At 40.7% G+C, this 18,333-nt stretch overlaps 1 protein-coding gene across 1 annotated transcript in view; it reads left to right on the top strand.

Annotated features, from left to right (window-relative positions):
• SYNE1 (spectrin repeat containing nuclear envelope protein 1) overlaps positions 1 to 18,333 on the top strand; it is a 994,076-nt gene that overhangs the window by 360,051 nt on the left and 615,692 nt on the right. Inside the window, exons 35-37 of the mRNA XM_033936910.1 lie at positions 1,255 to 1,378; positions 5,062 to 5,228; positions 11,758 to 11,911. Of these exons, the coding sequence (XP_033792801.1) occupies positions 1,255 to 1,378; positions 5,062 to 5,228; positions 11,758 to 11,911 (445 nt within the window). The remainder of the gene's footprint in view (positions 1 to 1,254; positions 1,379 to 5,061; positions 5,229 to 11,757; positions 11,912 to 18,333) is intronic.

Below are 18,333 nucleotides of genomic sequence, written 5' to 3'. Positions count from 1 at the left end.
TTTTCCCTTTTTGTTTATTCTCTCTACCAAAGAATTGTAACTTTCCCCCTTCCTTGATTCATGTTTGTTTTAAACTTGTAAGTCTGATGTTATTTTGTTGGTTTTCACAACTATGTTTTTTAGAAAGTTGTACATCGCTTAGCAAATTGAATAAGCGATTCATCAAATATCAATAAAAACTTGAAACTTGAAAAACTATAGCCCGTCCTCCCCAAAAGCTCAGAATGGGTTACAATAAAATTAGGTACTTAGAACTTCCATAGCTGTCCCGAAGGCTCACAGTCTAGCTAAAGTACCTGAGTAACACCATCCATATGGTAAACTTTAGTGATGGTGGCACTAGGGTTACCAGATTTTGCATCTGGAAAAAGAGAATGTGTGGTTCTGCCCCCAGGCCTGCCTCTTCCACCCCAGCCCCACTCCAATCTGTCTCTGGCCCGACCCCCAAACCCAGTTCCATGCAAACCTCATCTCTTCGGGCTGAGTCTGGAGTGCATCTGTGCGTCCGCGCATGTGCAGATGCACTCCAGACTCAGCCCCAATCTCGACAGCTTTTCAAAACCTGGACAAAGTGCTGGGTTTTGAAAAGCCATCCGGACACTCCTCTAAAAAGAGGACATGTCCGAGTAAATCCGTACATCTGGTAACCCTAGATTTGCACTATGTTGTGGGAATGTTGTGCCACAGAGGACACAGGGAGGCTTGTGAAGATTGAGAGAAAGATGGCATTGGGGAGGGTCCTTTGTGTATGTCCGGGTACTGGGGGGTGAAACTGCTTACATAACAAATTTTTTGGTTTGCTTGTTGGTTTGTTTATTTATATTCTGCTTTGATCAAGGTGGAGCACAAAGCAATATACACAATAGAATTATGTACAAACAGCTAAAAAAAGATTTTAAAAATTTCACATAAGCATAAGCAGTTATTCCACACACTCTGCACTCTCCACACAGTCATTAAGGCAGACCACTCCAAGACTGGTGTTCTGAACTAATGGATTTACTTAAAGTCTCTTCAGTAAATAATTTGGTACAATAACAGTCATAGAGCAGTAACTGCAACATACACCATAAAAATGCTTGTTTTCATTATCCTCGCTATATTATTATTATTTTATTATCCTCACCAGAGGAGGTGTAAATTTCAAACGCATCAGTTCAGCGACATTAAACTGGAAGCTGTTCAAGTTAAAGCTATTTGAAATCTTGTGACCTTAGTTTAGTAATTACATTTTTTTTTCCATGCTCTGTTTAGACAGGAAAAAGATCTAGTTTCATTTTTGGCCTGGTTAGAAAGGAGTGAAGCTTTGTGCTGTCCAGGATCACAGTGCCTTCCTGCTGACAGGTTGAAGCTGGAAGGGGAATTGCAGGTGATACAGGTACAGTATTATTATTATTAATCATTTGTATAGGACATACTAAATTATGCAGCACAGTACAAAAATATGTAGAGAACATTCTTCAAAAGGTAGCTATGTAAATGTTTATTTATGAGTGGCCGCTGAAAAGTTCTCAGCCCAACCAACAAAGTTGGGGCAGTCTCCATCGAGGGCTAAACATTTACCAGTGATTTTCCACATTTTTCATTCCAAAAAAAGTGAAAAATCTCTGGACTAAGGCTCAGATTCTCATTGGGACGCTGAAAGTTAGGTGGCGGTAGGCATTTTTCATGTGGACGTTTTTATTTTTGAAAATGGGCAAAAAAAGTTAGACAAACTAAGGACCAAAACTTATACCTAGCTCATTTTCAAAATTAAAAGAAAGACGTTTGGCAGCTTTGAAAATGGACATTTTTCCTGCTGGGTTTGTAGATGTCTTGCACAAAACGTCCAACCTCAGACTTAGGCACATTTTTGATTAAGCCCCTCCACGAGTATAGCCCTCAATGGAGACTGCCCCAACTTTGTTGGTTGGGCTGAGAACTTTTCAGCAACCCCTCGTATATGAGCTAAAGGGCTATTTTTAAATTGCCCACCCTGTTCATACTCTTATTTGCATTCAAAAGAGGTGTGCTGATGGGTAGGGTTAAGTTTGGGAAGGCAGCCATACACATAGGTTTGCATTTTCAAAACCACATGCACATTTTGGAACAGAGTAGATGTGAGTATTTTTTTCAAAGGAAATGCGTGCACATACATTCGGTTTGGAAACTGGTGCAAAGAAGTGGGTAAAAAAACACTGATCGACTTTGTAACCAAATTGCCCTCGTAATGGAGGGCTCCTCTTCTTGAAGATTATAGTCTCATCGTGACAAAATTACAAGATGAATAGACAAAAACCATAAGAGGCTTTGAGTTCAAACAATGAATACATGATTTTGTTATAATTAAAGAGGGGAAATAAAATTTTGAGGAAGGGAAGAAATTTGTCTATGGAAATTATGATGTGTATGTGTTTAGAAGTGTTCTTAAATATTTAAATATTCAGTATATACGTATTTTTCTAGTTCCTTAACATAAGTAGTATAGTTTCAGGACAATACTGTACTGTCAGAGTGCTAAACATTCTTAAAAGAAACTAATGTTTCAATATAGAAAGAGAAAAAACTTCATGTCACACTTTATTGCTATCACTGCCATCACCAAAGGCCTTTTTTCCCCCCATCTTTCTCTTGTCATATTCCATTCCCCTTCCCTTTATTGATGTCTCAACTCCTCTGTAACTCTTTCACCTATCTCGCCATTGCATTTTCCTCTCTCTTCTCTCCCAATCCTTTTGTCTCCTTGCTCTTCTATTTCTTCTTCTTCCATCTTCACATCATCCCTCAAACCCTTTGTCGTTCTCCTCTTTACATCTCACTTCCATCATCAGTTCATTTCTCTTTTCTGCAGTTTTCTGCCTATCCACATTATCTATCCATCATGTAGGCCCCATGCCGCTCTCAGGTAACCTAACTAAGCAATAGGAGAACATTCTTTGGCTACATTCTGTACCAGCACAGCAAGCATTTTCAAAATGTGGGAGCTGGCACACTGCAGAATCAGTGTGATATCCCAGGGTGTTTCAGAAAGCAGAACCAAGTTCTTAGACTATCTAACCACATTTACAAACCCATGTGCGGTTTACAAGCAAAGTAGTTGCCTTCACGCTTATCTAGTCTGTGGAGCCTGAACATTTAATTCCTGGCAGCTTGGTGGTGCTGGCTCCAAAGCCTAGAAAGGAGCATTGACAGAGCTGAACTGATACGTGCCACAAATAAATTCTGCATGTTGAATCAAAAACTAGGGGTCTGTAAATGAACTGGACAGTGAATAGACTGTGGCACAAATGCTTCCAACTCTCTGTTCCATCTGATAATAGAGTGGCATAAGTGTTTTGCACTTCTGCTGTCACTGTGGAAGACATTTCAACAAATAGAGAGACAGATGGATACCAATGTAGAAGATTGGAAATAAAAGACATACACTGAAGCATAAGGCACTGTTAAACTTTGCTGAATGATTGTGGAACATGTAGACAAACATAATTTAATGAGACAGAGTCAGCATGGGTTCAGCCGAGGGAGGTCTTACTTTACCAATTTGCTGGACATCTTTGAAGGTGTGATTAAACATTTGGTTAAAGGTGAGCTTGCTGAAGTAGTGTATCTAGATTTCCAGAAGGCTTTTGACAAAGTTCCTCATGAGAGGCTCCTCAGAAAATTAAAGAGTCATAGGGTAGGAAGCAATCTCCAATTGTGGATTAAGAGCTGTTATCAGACAGAAAACAGAGGGTAGAGTTGAATGGCCATTTTTTTTCAGTGGAGGAGGATAAATAGTGGTGTACCACAGGGATCTGTGTTGGGATCGGTGCTATTTAATTTATTTATAAATAGTCTAGAAATTGGAACTATGAGCAAGGTGATTAAATGTGCAGATGACACTAAACTGTTAAAAAGTTGTTAAAACACATGTGGACTGTGAAAAACTGCAGGAAGACCTTAGGAAATCGAAAGATTGGGCGTCCAAATGATGCACATTGGAAAGAATAATCCAAATCACAGTTATCGGATGCTAGGGACCACCTTGGGGGTCAGCGTTAAAGAAAATGATCTGTGTGTCATCATAGACAATACGCTGAAGCCTTCCGCCCAATGTGTGGCAGCAGCCAAGAAGGCAAATAGGATGCTAGGAATTATTAGAAAAGGGATGATTGACAAGACTAAGAATGTTATAATGTCTATGTATCGCTCAATGGTGCAACCTCACCTTGAATATTGTGTTCAGTTCTGGTCTCCTTATCTCAAAAAAGGTATAGCGGCACTAGAAAAAGTTCAAAGAGCAACCAAGATGATAAAGGGGATGGAACTATTTTTATATGGGGAAAGACTGGAGAGGTTAAGGCTCTTCAGCTTGGAAAAGAGATGGCTGAGGGGAGATATGACTGAAGTCTATAACATCCTGAGTGGTGTAGAACGGGTACAAGTGGATCGATTTTATTTTTTTTTACTGCATCAAGATTTAAAAAGCCTAGGCGACACTCAACGAAGTTACAGAGTAATACTTTTAAAAACCAATAGGAGGAACTATTTTTTCACTCTGTTAAGCTCTGGAGCGCATTTGCCAGAGAATGTGCTAAGAGCAAATGGTTTTAAAAAAGATTTGGAAAAATTCATAGTCTGCTGTTGAGACAGACGTGGGTCGGTAGCATGGCATGCTGCTACTATTTGGGTTTTTTCCAGGTACTTGTGACTTGGATTGGCCTCCTTGAAGATGGGATACTGGGCTAGATGGACCATTGGTCTGACCCAGTAAGGTTATTCTTATGTTAGGGAAAAATGCTTGAGCACTTGAATGTAAACCACTTAGATTATAAGTGGTATATAAATGCTTAAATAAATAACTATTCTTATGACCTCCTATGTTTACTGCGTCCATTCAGACGCTGCTCTCTTTCCTGTTGTCCACCTTCATTGCCTCTCTGCATGGCCATTTTTCTTGGTCCCAAGCATGTTTGAATTGAAATAGTCTGGATTTTATTCAGCACAGTAATACAATTTTAAAAATATTTGTTTTAGCTTTTTAATGCTGTGTAATTTTCTGTTTATATATTTATGAAACCCATTGCCTCTGTTATCCATCAGGATCTCCAGGCTGAAGTTCCATCTCAAGCTTCTCTATATGAAAGCCTACTGCAACTCAATAAATCCCTGATTGTAACCGCTTCCAAAGAGCATGTTATAGAAATGAAACAGCAGATGGAGCAACTTGACAAAAGATGGAGTATTTTACCAGAGGCTATTAATGGGAGGTTTGTCATTAAACAATTTTCTCATAGTTATTCTTTTCATTATTTAAGCCTATTCCCTGGGAAAAAGAGTATTTTACCTGCAGAAGTCAAAGTTTTGGGTATTGGCTCCACCTCTCTACAGGTATTTGTATTTTTCAGAAATTTCCCACAGACTAGAGATATTCATGGTAGGTGAAAGAGAGCAGCAGCGTACATAGAGTTGCTTATTGAAACCTCCATGAAATATTTCTGCAAAAAATAGTTATCAGCAAAGAAAAGGAATTGCAAATCTCTGTGGATAAATATAGGGGTCTTTTAATTAAGGTGCGCTAACTGATTTAGTGTGCGCTAAATACTAAGACATCCATTATATTCTATGGGCGCCTTAGCATTTAGGATGCACTAATCTTTAGCGAACGTTAAATCGGTTGGAACCCAAGCACAGTACCGGGTAGAGCTTTGGATTCTTGCCCAGAAATAACTAAGAAAAAAAAAAATTTAAATTTAAATTGAATCAGGTTGGGCAGACTGGATGGACCATTCGGGTCTTTATCTGCTGTCATCTACTATGTTGCTATGCTACTATGTTACAAAAGTAAGTTTTCTCTCTTGGGGTCCTAGTTACTAAACTGTGTTAACTATTTAATATACTTTTAGCCTGTGTTAACAGTACAGTATGTTATCAGCACACAAAAATTGCCACCCAGAGATTTTTCAGTTATTGTACATTATTTTTGGCAATTAAGGTATAATGACTGCAGAACTGTACTGCAGTTTAGAAGATAGAAGCCTTGGTATTCAGAATTTTTTTTTAAATTTGTTTCTCTGAGTATGAATCTGAAAGTGGTGTGCCAATAATAAAATTTAACATGGACCTATCAGGGGTATAGCTAGCAGCCTATTTTCACAGGAGGTCAGGATGGACTAGAGGTCCACCCATTCCTTTCTGCAGCCCCATGTTAAAAATTTTACCTTTGCTGCCAGGGATGTCCAAGCCCCACCAACTGAAGAGCACTGTGGCCCAAATCTCCCCCAGTTCAAGGAAGACATCAATGTGCTTTCCAGCAGTTTTCAGTGAGACACAATTTATACATGTTTAAGGACTGTCTAGCTTTCAAAATCCTACATGGAATCCTCCCTCCATATATCCCTCTTTCTTGGAACTCCTCAAACCCTAATACCACCAGATCCACCCACAAATTAAAACTATCCTTCCCCTCATTAAGAGACATTCCCCATAAAGGAAAACTAGGGACCTCTCTTCCCTTCAGAATCACTGAGCTCTGGAACAACCTTTCATCCCCTCTTCGGAACCTGAGCTCTCTCCAACTTTTCCGCAAACATCTGAAGACCTGGCTATTCTCAAAAATCTGATACTTACTCCATCTCTGGCATCTAAGCCCTCTAAAAACTCCTCTTATTTGGACCTCTAACCCCTCATTGTAGTTCCTTTCCATCCCATCTCCTGTAAACCGTGCCGAGCTCTACGAATGTGGAGATGATGCGGTATACAAACCTAAGATTTAGTTTAGTTTAGTTTAGTTTAGACACTGCAACTTATGAGTGTATTAGTCTTGCATTAATACAATATTTTTGCACATAAGCAGAGTAAAAAAAAATAATGATGTAAACTAGAAATTATTGCTATAGTGCCTGAAGTGTCTAAATCAGTGGTGTCTAATGATTTAGGTGCCTAACTTACATTTTTTAATTGGTGCTGTTAGTTGAAAGCCAGTAGGGCCCATATTCTATAAATGGCGCCTTAACTTAGGTGCCCTACCAGCGCTTAAGTTAAGTCCAAAATACCATTTAAAAGCAGACTTAGGAGAAATTACAAGGTACCTATTGGCACTTAAAAAATGGCACAGGAATTGCACCTCCAGAGGCACCTATCGGCATCTAATGCCACTGTAAGCATGGCTAAATCGGGAAATGGCATTAGGCACCTCCAGAGGCGCGATTCACATCAAAGGTAGGCACCGGAAATATAGACCTTGAAAACCCTAGCCTACATTTCCAACATCTACCTTTGCCAGAGGCGTGATTCTCTAAACGGTGCTGTCACATGATTGACATGCAATGGGTGACCACTTTTAAGGTAGCAGCTGATAATGCCACCATTTAGAAAATCCGGGCATATCTGCCTAACTTGATAGGCACCTACTACCTTGCGGTTGGTGTCTACACTGAGGCGCCCACCAGTGCCTACACAGAAAGCACGTGAGGTTAAGGAGTGGAGTTTGATCGTGGATTGAGTTAGGCGCTGGTAGGCATCTACCTTGTGTATCAGTATATATATTTAGGGCTACCATATGGCTCCAGAAAAAGGAGGACGGATTGAGATATCGGTGTTTTACTTCCATTACTTTCAATGGAAGTAAAACCTGGATGTCTCAATCTGGCCTCCTTTTTTTGGAACCTAACGTAATATAACCCTGTGGTATTATATATAAACGGAATGCTTTGAACGGAATGCTTTGAAAATTTTATTGCTTAAACTTCGACAATGAAGAACACTCAACTAACAAGATAAGTTGCTTGGTCAAGTTTTTCAAATTTGGACTTTACACACAGTACTTTGATATTGAGTACCCAGTTTAATGCCATTAAGTTTTTAGCACTAGAGGGTGTGGGGTTACTCTATTTAGTAAATCTAGCAATTAAATAAGAGGTTTGATAATACTAGATTTAGTTGGCCAATGATTGGAGCAGGAGCAGTTATACTACGCAGATTTTCCCAGTTGATGACTGTGTTGCTATGCGTAGGCTCCATTTCTGAGGCCATTTAGTTGAAAAATTTATAAAAATTTATAAAAAATATAAAAAAATATATTACAACAGTTTGAGTATACTGAGGTGTAGGGCCTGTTAGAGTGGTATTCTGCTCCTTTTTTTGGAGCCATATGGTAGCCCTAAATATATTAGGCCAAGAAAACCCTTGCTTAATATAACGGCACCTAAGATTATGATGTCTTTCGGCGCCTAAGTCGATTTAGGCGCCATTAGGCATTATTCTAAAAATGGCACCAAACTTTGATTGGTAGGTGCCATTTTTGTAGGAACCTACCAAGTTAGGTGCTGTTTATAGAATCTGGCTCTTAGCATCTAAGCAGATGAGCAGTGGTTGTTGCCAATGTAGTTACTGAAACGTCCTTCTCCACATAATTAAAGTGTTCCAGTTGCGTCTTGATATGTATTTGAGAGTTAATTTTTGGGTGTTAGAATTAAAAGATTCATTTGAGGTTGGATATCTGATATTTTGTGGTTGAGTTTATATTATATTCAGGTCCTACTGATTTACTGTAGTGATATCAAGTTTAACCATTCAGTATCATTTACAGACATATCTGTATGAAGTGAATTGCTATTATCGATAATCTCATACTTCAGTTAGGGATATACCTAAATTGAAAAGCTTAACGTTTCATTAAAAGCATTACTAAACTCATGTAGAAATTCACATTTGATTCCTAAAGCAACTAATGAGTAAGGCAGTGGAGAAACCACTTCCCCTTTAATGTCAGGAGAGAACAAGTTTATATGAGATTAAACCAATCAAAGAATCTATTTCAAATGATGAAACTCAGTGATATCTGAAAAGCTTGATATTTTAAATCTACAATTTATAAAGGGAAAACCTTACTGACATCAGATTTAAACATGCTGTGTTATTAACTTGCAGACATATTTACTTATTCAATTTTCTATACTATTCTCTCAGGGAAGCTTAGAATGGTTTACATGAATTTATTCAGGTACTCAAACATTTTTCCCTGTCTGTCCCAGCAGGCTCACAATCTGTCCAATGTAACTGGGCAATGGGGGGATTAAGTGACTTGCCCAGGGTCACAAGGAGCAGTGTGGGTTTGAACCCACAAGCTCAGGGTGCTGAGGCTGTTGCTTTAACCACTTTGCCACACTCTCCCCTATAGGGAGTGAGTTTATGTTGCTTATGATCTCATATTTCATTTGGGAATACACTTAAAATAAAAAGCTAAAGGATTTTGATTAGCTTTATCAAACTCATGTACAAATCTACATGTGATTCCTAAGTTAACAAATGAGTAAACCAGCTGAGAAATCACAACACTATACAAAGTATCCAAACCAGTCGTAGAATCAGTTTCAAAACCGCTTTGGTTTAACAATCTTGTTAATAATGGCGATATATCAAATAAATTAACCATAACTCAAAGAGTGATAATTGAAAAGCTTACTATATTGAATATACTATTTGTCAAGAGACACACGTTTCTGATATCAAGTTTAACCACTCAGTAATATTAACGAATACATATCTGTAGGGAGTGAATTTATAACAACATAAGAACAGCCTTACTGGGTCAGACCAATGGTCCATCAAGCCCAGTAGCCCATTCTCACCGTGGCCAATCCAGGTCACCCTTACCTGGCCAAAACCCAACGAGTAGCAATATTGCATGCTACCGATCCAGGGCAAGCACTGGCTTCCCCATGTCTTTCTCAATAACAGACTATGGACTTTTCCTCCAGGAACTTGTCCATAATCTCATATTTCAATTGGGAATCCACCTAAACTGGAAATCTAAGGTCCCCTTTCACAAAGCCATGGGACTGATGCTGCTGTGGTAAAAGCACCAAACCCATAGGAACTGAAAGAGCTTTATTGCATTTACTTTAGCAGCATCACCTTAAATGTATTAAAATGGCTTCTATATTGAACAGAATTTTCTGTCCTTCTGGAAAAGCTAAAAACATAGCGGTCAATGTTTAAACTCTGTGGTTAACATTTGTTTAAAACACCAGCTGCACAACATTGCTATATGGATAGTGAACTAGTGTACATTGAATATCTGGGTAGAACAGTGAATCCTAATTTTATCTGGGTAGATATCTAGTTAGCAGTCTGAAAAGTGCCACTTTCCAGATAACTACCAGTTCCACCCTCGCTCTACCTATTCATGGGTTAGTGCTGCTCAGTATCCATGACCAATTCCAGAAAGACATTTATCTGAATAACAATGAATGCCTTTGAATATTAGGGCTATATTTGTTTATAAATACTTTTGAGGGTTCTTCAAAATGTTTCTGCACTTTCATATTTTTGCAGGCTCAACCAAAAACATTTTTTCTGATGGCATTAAGAAGTTAGTATGATGCTGGGAAAAATGTATCACAAAACAGGGTGATTATGTAGAAAAGTGATGTAATTTGCGTTTGAGATATTTGTTTTTGAGATATTTAATAGGTGGAGGGGCATTTTTGAAAAAAAAGTCTATGTCCGACCTGGATGTTTCCAGTTGGACATCTAAAGTTGGATTAACAGAAATGGCCATTTTCGAATGGCAATCTGTTGGATGTCCAAATATAATTATTTTTGAAAATCATCTACTTAGACGTCTTGGCCACTGGGATGGCTAACTTTATACCACATTTTTGATCAGAAAAACATCCATGTTGAAAATGTCCTAATCCTGACTATTTGGACATGGGTGGGGACAGCATAGCAATGGACTGGCCACATAGACATCCTGATAGAGCAATGGGACACCTTAGAGGGCACTGCTGTGAACTTCACATAAAGGGTACCAGATGTATATCTCACCATAACCCCCTTATAATTTATGGTGAGTCCCCCCAAAACCTACTATACCCTCCTGTGTACCAACCAAATAGCACTTATAGCTGAAGATTGTACTTATATGCAGTATAGTAGGGTTTGGGTGGGCTCACATATTCTACCATAAATGTAGTGGTTAGAGTGGCTTATGGGCCTAGGTCCTTCTCTCTATGGTTCACCCACCAGGCTACTTAAGACATCTATGTGTGCAGCTCTACTAGGCTGCCTCATACCAGATGCTTCTGTTTTAGAGACAGGCATGTACCTGTTTGTTTTCATTTTTGTATGGTAGAAGGGGGTCAGTGAGCACTGGGGGAGTTTGGGGGTGTCTTACCTTGATGCTTGCAGTGGTCACCTGGTTAGTTTCAGCACCTTTGTGGCACTTAGACACTTCTAAAACAGGTCTAGTTCCAAATGTGTAAGTTCCGTCCAGGATGTCTTGCAAAATGTTTGATTATTGCTGAAAGATATCCAAGTCTAACCTGCCTTTAGGCATGCCCAAAGCCCACCCATAACAGGCCTCCGCCATGCCAATCTCGTGCTCTGGATGCACAGAGGCTGGGACACTTTGCTAGACATCCAGAAAGGCAGTTTTGATTATCAGCACCTTAACGTCCTAGCGATTAGGATGTCCAAGTGCTGATTTAGGAAGTTTTTTGGATGTCTATGTTTTTGGTTTTTTTTATTATACGAGTCCAAAAGTGTTTAAAGAAATAAGTGTGGAAACTTTTCAAAGATCTCTCATACATTGTTAGTTACCACTGGGTTTTTGGTCACATATAAGAATTCTGCTGCTTGCTCAGAAGTGAAAAGTGTTATAAGTATATTAAATATAATGAAAGTATCCGTCGGCCTGCAAGCTAAGCAGTTAGGCTGACAATTATTCCCTTTATGATTAATTTACTGTAGGAGACAAAGAAATGTTGACCTTTTGATTTATCTTTGTTGTAGGATCAGTTTCCTCAAGTCTTTGATAACTGAACACCGAAAATTTGATGAACTTCTACTTGCTTTTTCGGTATGGATTAAGCAATTTGTGGAGGGATTACAAGCCACTTCTGAGATCAGTACTGCAGACCATCAATCTGCTTTAAGTTATAATAAGGTGACCTCATCTATTGTGAAACTGAAATTGTAGCACATACTTGTTTTCCCTGCTAGATGGTAATTTTCATAACTATTCATGTACTGTAAATGCAAAGTTGCCACAAGAAAATTAGCATTTCCTATTTCTAGGGGTATCTCTAGTAAATAATGCTAATGGATCATGAAATATAAACCTTTAAAATGTTTTGTTGGTTAATGGTTGTTTTTACGCTCTTTGGCTTCAGGATACAAATGAACTCCTGGCTCATGTAAATCCTATAGCTAAATAACAAAAATATATTTAGGTAACTATGGCCACAATCTTCATGTGATCCCAACAGTGTGAACATATTAACTCAGGTTGGTAAATCTTACTCACCCTACAGGACAAACTCCGCCTATCTCACAGCACTTTACTGTTCACATTTCCTTCTCCCAAAGGATGCAAATTAAAAAAGATTCCTCAACAGAACACTCTCCTTTCAGGCAGGGACCTGGAACAACACCTTAAGTGACCGAATCCTGAACGCACCCACATACCATTCATTCAGAAAATCACTAAAAACCCACCTATTCAGCAAATTTATCTGATCCTTCAATTCCGCTCTTCTCTCACCTCTTCTTACTCACCCCCTGTTCCCATCCTACCACCCTGGCCTCTCAACTGTCTCCCACTCCTTCCCAATTCTTTCTGATCTGATGCAACCTCGCTGTCCTCTCAGCATCTCTTGGTGTATACCGTCTTAAACTGAAAAGGTATGACGGGATATAAATAAAGCTATATTATTATTTTGTTTTTGTTTTTTACGTTCAAATTTTTTATTGGAAATTTGGGGGTGATAATAAAAGACAAAAATCACAGAAAACAGTGAAAATACAGTCAACATTAAAAAATTCTGAGAATAACGACTACATTCCATTGCACAGATAGCCCCAAGTAACTAAACAATTTCAAGCTAGTTGTAAGAGAGGAGGCTAAATATAGCATGTGAAGAGAGGGAGAAAAGAAAAGAAAGAAAAGGGTAGCAAAAAGAAAGAGACAACAAGTTGCAGGAGTGGTCAACTAACCAGATTGTATAAAATGATCCAGGAATTTCCATAGTGAAAGAGGATAGGAAGTTTGCAATGATAGTCTAGAAATATAACGTTTTTCAAAAGCATAGGATTCATATTTATTGTAAAGACGTGGAGGGGCATAATCAAAAAAAGCGTCTAAGTCCCCTTTTGGCCTAAGTCCTTAAACGTTCAACCCAGAAGCAGGGAAAGTGTCCATAACCAAAACAAACGTCCTTGTTTTGATTATGGCCTTCCTCTGCCTAAACACCCAATCACCACTACATCTAAAAGTACACACACACCATGTCTACACTTTTCAGCCATAATGAAATAAAAAAACGCCTAAGCCACAAACGTCCAACAGAAGGGCTTTTAGGCGAAGGAGGAGCCAGTCCTTCGCCTAAAAGCTGGATTCTGTAACCGGTGTCTGTCAAAAACAACACCGGTTACAGAATCCCCCCCCCCCCCCCACAACCATCCAGGCTGGAGAGTGCCCAAGCCCTCCTGCCATGTCAAACATGATCCCCCACCCCACAATATCGAGGCAAGAGGGAGCTCAAGCCCTCTTGCCCCGGCCAACCGCGACACCCCCGACGATATCGGGGCAAGAGGGAGCCCAAGCCCTCTTGCCCCGCCGATCGTGCCCCCCCCAACTCGATCAGGCCAGGAGACAGCCCAAGCTCTCCTGGCCCCAGCGACCACCCCCCCCCTCCCGCCGCTACTCGATTGGGCCAGGAGGGAGCCCAAACCCTCCTGGCCCTGGTGACCCCCCCCCCCCGCCTCTACTCGATTGGGCCAGGAGGGAGCCCAAGCCCTCCTTGCCCCGGCAACCCCCTACCCCCACCCCCCACTACATTACGGGCAGGAGGGATCCCAGGCCCTCCTGCCCTCGACGAACCCCCCTCTCCCCAACGTCCATCCCCCCCAGAACCCCTGATCGCCCCCCCCCCCAGCTGACCCGTGACCCCCCCGGCCAACCCCATGATTCCCCACCCCCCTTCCCCGTACCTTTCTAACGTTGGCCAGACAGACGGGTGCCAAACCCGTCCGTCCGGCAGGCAACCCACAGCAGAATGGGGCCAGATTGGCCCAGCTGTCCCAAAGCCCTGCCTACTGGTGGGGCCTAAGGCACCTGGGCCAATCAGAATAGGCCATGGAGTCTTAGGCAATCAGAGGACAGGAACAGCTTCTGTAAACCCTCAAGAGATGGTCCAAAATTAGTTTGTGTCATTGGTTTGTGCAAGGAGTTTGGAGTTCTGAACAAGGAAATCACCATGGATTGGTTTTAACTGGAGATTTTTGCATTTACATTTATTTATTTAATTTGTTTTCTATCCCATTCTCCCCAAAGAGCTCAGAATGGGTTACACGTATAATGGGTTACACATATAATGGGTTAAACGTATAATAAGAGGTTACAATCTGCCATAGTTACAATCTAATTTTTTTGCTACAAGTTTTATCCTAATTCGACACATATTAGGGATCTAATACCAATATATATAATATACAGTTTATAGGATAAATTTGACGTAGTTACAGAGCAAGATTTATCAATTTTTCTTTAGTTCAAGTTTAGTTCAAGTTTTATTAAACATTTGATACAATTGCTTATCTGGACTTCTAAGTGAGTTACAAGTAAAAAAGGGGGAAAACATCAATAAAAGTACAGTCAAAATTTTACTAAATTTTTATACAGGCTTAAATGAAAATGAACGTACTAACATGACACAAAAGGTATAAAGGTAGAAATATAAGTTTTTATCCTATGTAAACATTGTTTGATTTTCTTCTGGTGCTCATTTGGGAATTTTCACCTGATGAATATGTTTAATAATTATTTCTGCACTGAATACTTTACCTGTTTCATAAAATTCAAAGGCCGCAGTGAGCTCTCTGGAATCACCAATGGTAGGGTTAGAAGATGTTGCGTCTGGAAAAAGAGGACATGTGGCCCCGCCCCATTTTACCCCAGTCCTGTTCTGCCCTGGCCCCACCCCATTCCACCCCGGCCCTGCTGCATCCCTCCCCCCATTCCCAGCACTATGCAAACCTCGTCTCTTAGGGGCCGAGTTTGGAGTACATTGGCGCATGCACAGATGCGACATGATGACATCGTACATATGCGCTCATGCATGTGATGTCACCACATCACATCCGCGCATGCACAGAAGCACTCCAGATTCAGCCCCGATCTCAAATGCTTTTCAAAACCCAAAGTGCCGGGCTTTGAAAAGCCATCCGAACGCCCAGATAATCTTCTAAAAAGAGGACATCGAGTAAATCCGGATGACTGGTAACCTTAATCAATAGGCACTACTAAACTAAATCATAAGACCATAAGAATTGCCATGCTGGGACAGACTGAAGGTCTATCAAGCCCAGTATCCTGTTTCCAATAGTGGCTGACGTAGGCACATGGATGAAGGGGCACAACAAAGGGGCATGGGGAGCAATTGGCTACTAGCTCTTTTATCAGTAGAAACTGTCCAGATCACTTCCCTTTCACCCACTCCCTCCCATGTCTGCCTATTTCTGAGATGTCATCAAAAGTGGCATCATGACTACTCCGTGACCCTGCCTCTTTTTGATGATGTCACCAGAAATGATAACTCCACCCTAGCCACACTGCTTTTCCAAGGTGGCAGCTCTCCCAGTATCCCCACATGAGAGGAAGTAACATTTTCATATCAGCATATGCTATAAACAGGAAATGACAACTTCAAACATGGACAGATAGAAGTTGCTTACCTGTAACGGTAGTTCTCCTTGGACAGATGGATCTTACAGCCACACAAGTGGGTGACGTCCCCGTGACGGAGCCGACCCGGCAGTCTAAAAGCTGCAAAGCTAAAGAGCTTTGCACATGTGCCAGCCCTCCCCCCTACAGGGTCCCACCCCGCACCTATATAAGCACACCCCCAACCGGCAGAACCCAGTTCTAAAAGTTTCCGCGAATCCGACTCGGTAAGTCTGAACGGTGTCAGCCGTTTTTATATTTTTCGCTTCAACGAATAGCCAGCAAGAAAACAGGAGGCAATAATGCCTCTATATAGATTTTTGGTGAAACCTAATTTAAAGTACTGTGTACATTTCTGGAGAGAATACCTACAAAAAGATATAAGCAGAACAGAATTTGACCAGAAGGCGGTTACAAAAGTAGTCAGTGGTCTTCATCATAAAGAATATGAGGTCAGACTTAAAGATCTCAATATGTATACTGTGGAAGAAAGGCAGGAGAGGGGATATGTGACAGAGACAAGAGACAAGAGGCAAGTCCCTTTCAACTGAAGGAAATTCTGGAATGAAGGGACATAGGATGAAGATAAAAGGGGACAAATGCAGGAGTAACCTAAGGAAGTACTTCTTCATGGAAAGGGTAGTTAATTAATGGAAAGGCCTCCCTGTGGAGGTAGTGGAGATCAAGACTATATCTGAATTCAAGAAAGCTTGGGACAAGTACATTAGACCTCTAAGCTAAAGGAATGGATAGTAGGTGGCATGGATGGGCAAACTGGTAGGGCATATGGTCATTATCTGCCTTCTTTTTTTTCTGTTTCAATGTTTCAGTGAATGACGTGATTCATTTTATTTTCCTCTGCCCATTTAAAATTCTCTCTGTTATTTTATTATTTTTTCCTCTCTTCTTCCAGTGAAAGATACAGGTGAGATAGGTTTTGCTCTGCACTCCGTGTTAAAAAAAAGCTCTCACTACAATTTTGTGCTCTCGGGCATACATATTGTTTGCAGAATCTGCTTCTATGTTTTTACAGCCCACCCATGAAATTTGCTTCTTAGCCCAGCTGCCTAATTATCTCCATTCTCTCCATGCACAAACACCCCTCCTTTTCTTACAGACGTAATAGACATGCAGGCACAGAGATTTACTAATTAAGGAAAGTTTGTAGAATTATACTGTTTTTATTTTTTTCTTTTCTTGTACAAACTCTCTCTCTCTCCAGTCAGACCTCTACATAGAGCAATGTTTTCTAGGCTGTAGTCATGACAACCTCTAACCCCCTCCCTCTTTTGAATAGCATAGAATCCCCCTCCCTTCCCCTCCACACACACAGTGAGAAACAGACACTCACAGCAGACTATTTCTCTGTTTGGCACCCTGGGAATAAACAAATAGTGTAACATACATTTACAGACTACAGACTGTGACTACAGACTGGTTGATTTCTCACATGGCTTATTCTACCAATGGGCAAAAGGAGTAGCTGCCCTGGGGGCCCAGGAACAGAATTGCCCATTATTAAATTTAGCCCTTCCTTTATGTTTCTCTCTCTTACCCCACTCCTTGGTGAGTCTTGTATCTGTTCCTCTCTTTTCCTACCACACCCCCTTCCCTGTGGTCTTTGATATATATATATTTTTTTACCATCATTGGCAGCAGCAAAGTTTAAAACAGGCTGCCAGTAAAGGGGCCTACTCTCTATGGATCCTGCCTATGTGGAAACAGAAAGTCGAATCAGAGTAGGCGGGAAAAACAGATGCCAGCAATCTTAAACACTGCTGCTGACGCAATGGTATAAAAAAAAAAATATATAGAAGACTACAGGGAAGGAGGGATTAAGGGAGTAGAAGGAAGGGGAAGGGACAGGTGCAGGACTCGTGGAGATTGGGGCAAGAAAAAGAGAAAGCAAGGAAGCATGAGGGACCAGACTGGAGGAGAAAAAGAGATGGAGAGAGATGCCATACCGCAAAGGGGGGGGGGGGGTGGAGATGGAAGTTTAAAGGTGTGGAAACAATGGGAGAAAGAACAATAAAGCTGAGCATGGGAATAAATAGGAACATACAGAAGAGAAAAGACAGGCAAGAGCTATAAGGACAAGAAGCAGAATGGAAATACTGAAAGAGAGGGTAGAAAGGGACAGAGAGGGAAAAAATCCTGTGAAATGGGGGAAAAAGGGACACGGGGGGGGGGGAAATGCTGAAGGGGTATAGATAGAGACAAAGACAGGGGCAATGCTGAAAAAGAGAAGAGATAGGGGCACTGTGAGAGCATAGAGTGAACAAGGAGAGAGGGAAGGGACTGGGATATACATGGAAAAGGGGTAGGATAGGGAGCCAGAAGGGTGATACTGGAAACGGGGTGCAATGAAGACACTGAGGACTAGATTCATAAATTAGCATCCTACATACCATTTTGGAAATTGCTCTTGTTGTATTTCTAGATCTTTCTGCTCTCTTGTCTCATCTATCCTATGTCTTCCCTATCCAGCTGCTTGTTTTCAGTGCAATTAAGCTCATAATTTTCTCACTCTCATCCCTTGTCACATGGTGTCCCACAAGACTCAGTCCTATCACTATTACTTTCAATATTTTTATCAGTCCATGGCTACTTTGATCCAGTCTTATAACATTAGCTTTTTCATATAT

This window comes from Geotrypetes seraphini, chromosome 3, assembly GCF_902459505.1.
Source record: "Geotrypetes seraphini chromosome 3, aGeoSer1.1, whole genome shotgun sequence".
Classification (NCBI taxonomy): Eukaryota; Metazoa; Chordata; class Amphibia; order Gymnophiona; family Dermophiidae; genus Geotrypetes; species Geotrypetes seraphini.
The sequence above is the reverse complement of the archived record's forward strand: the minus strand, read 5'-3'. Positions and strand labels throughout refer to the sequence as shown.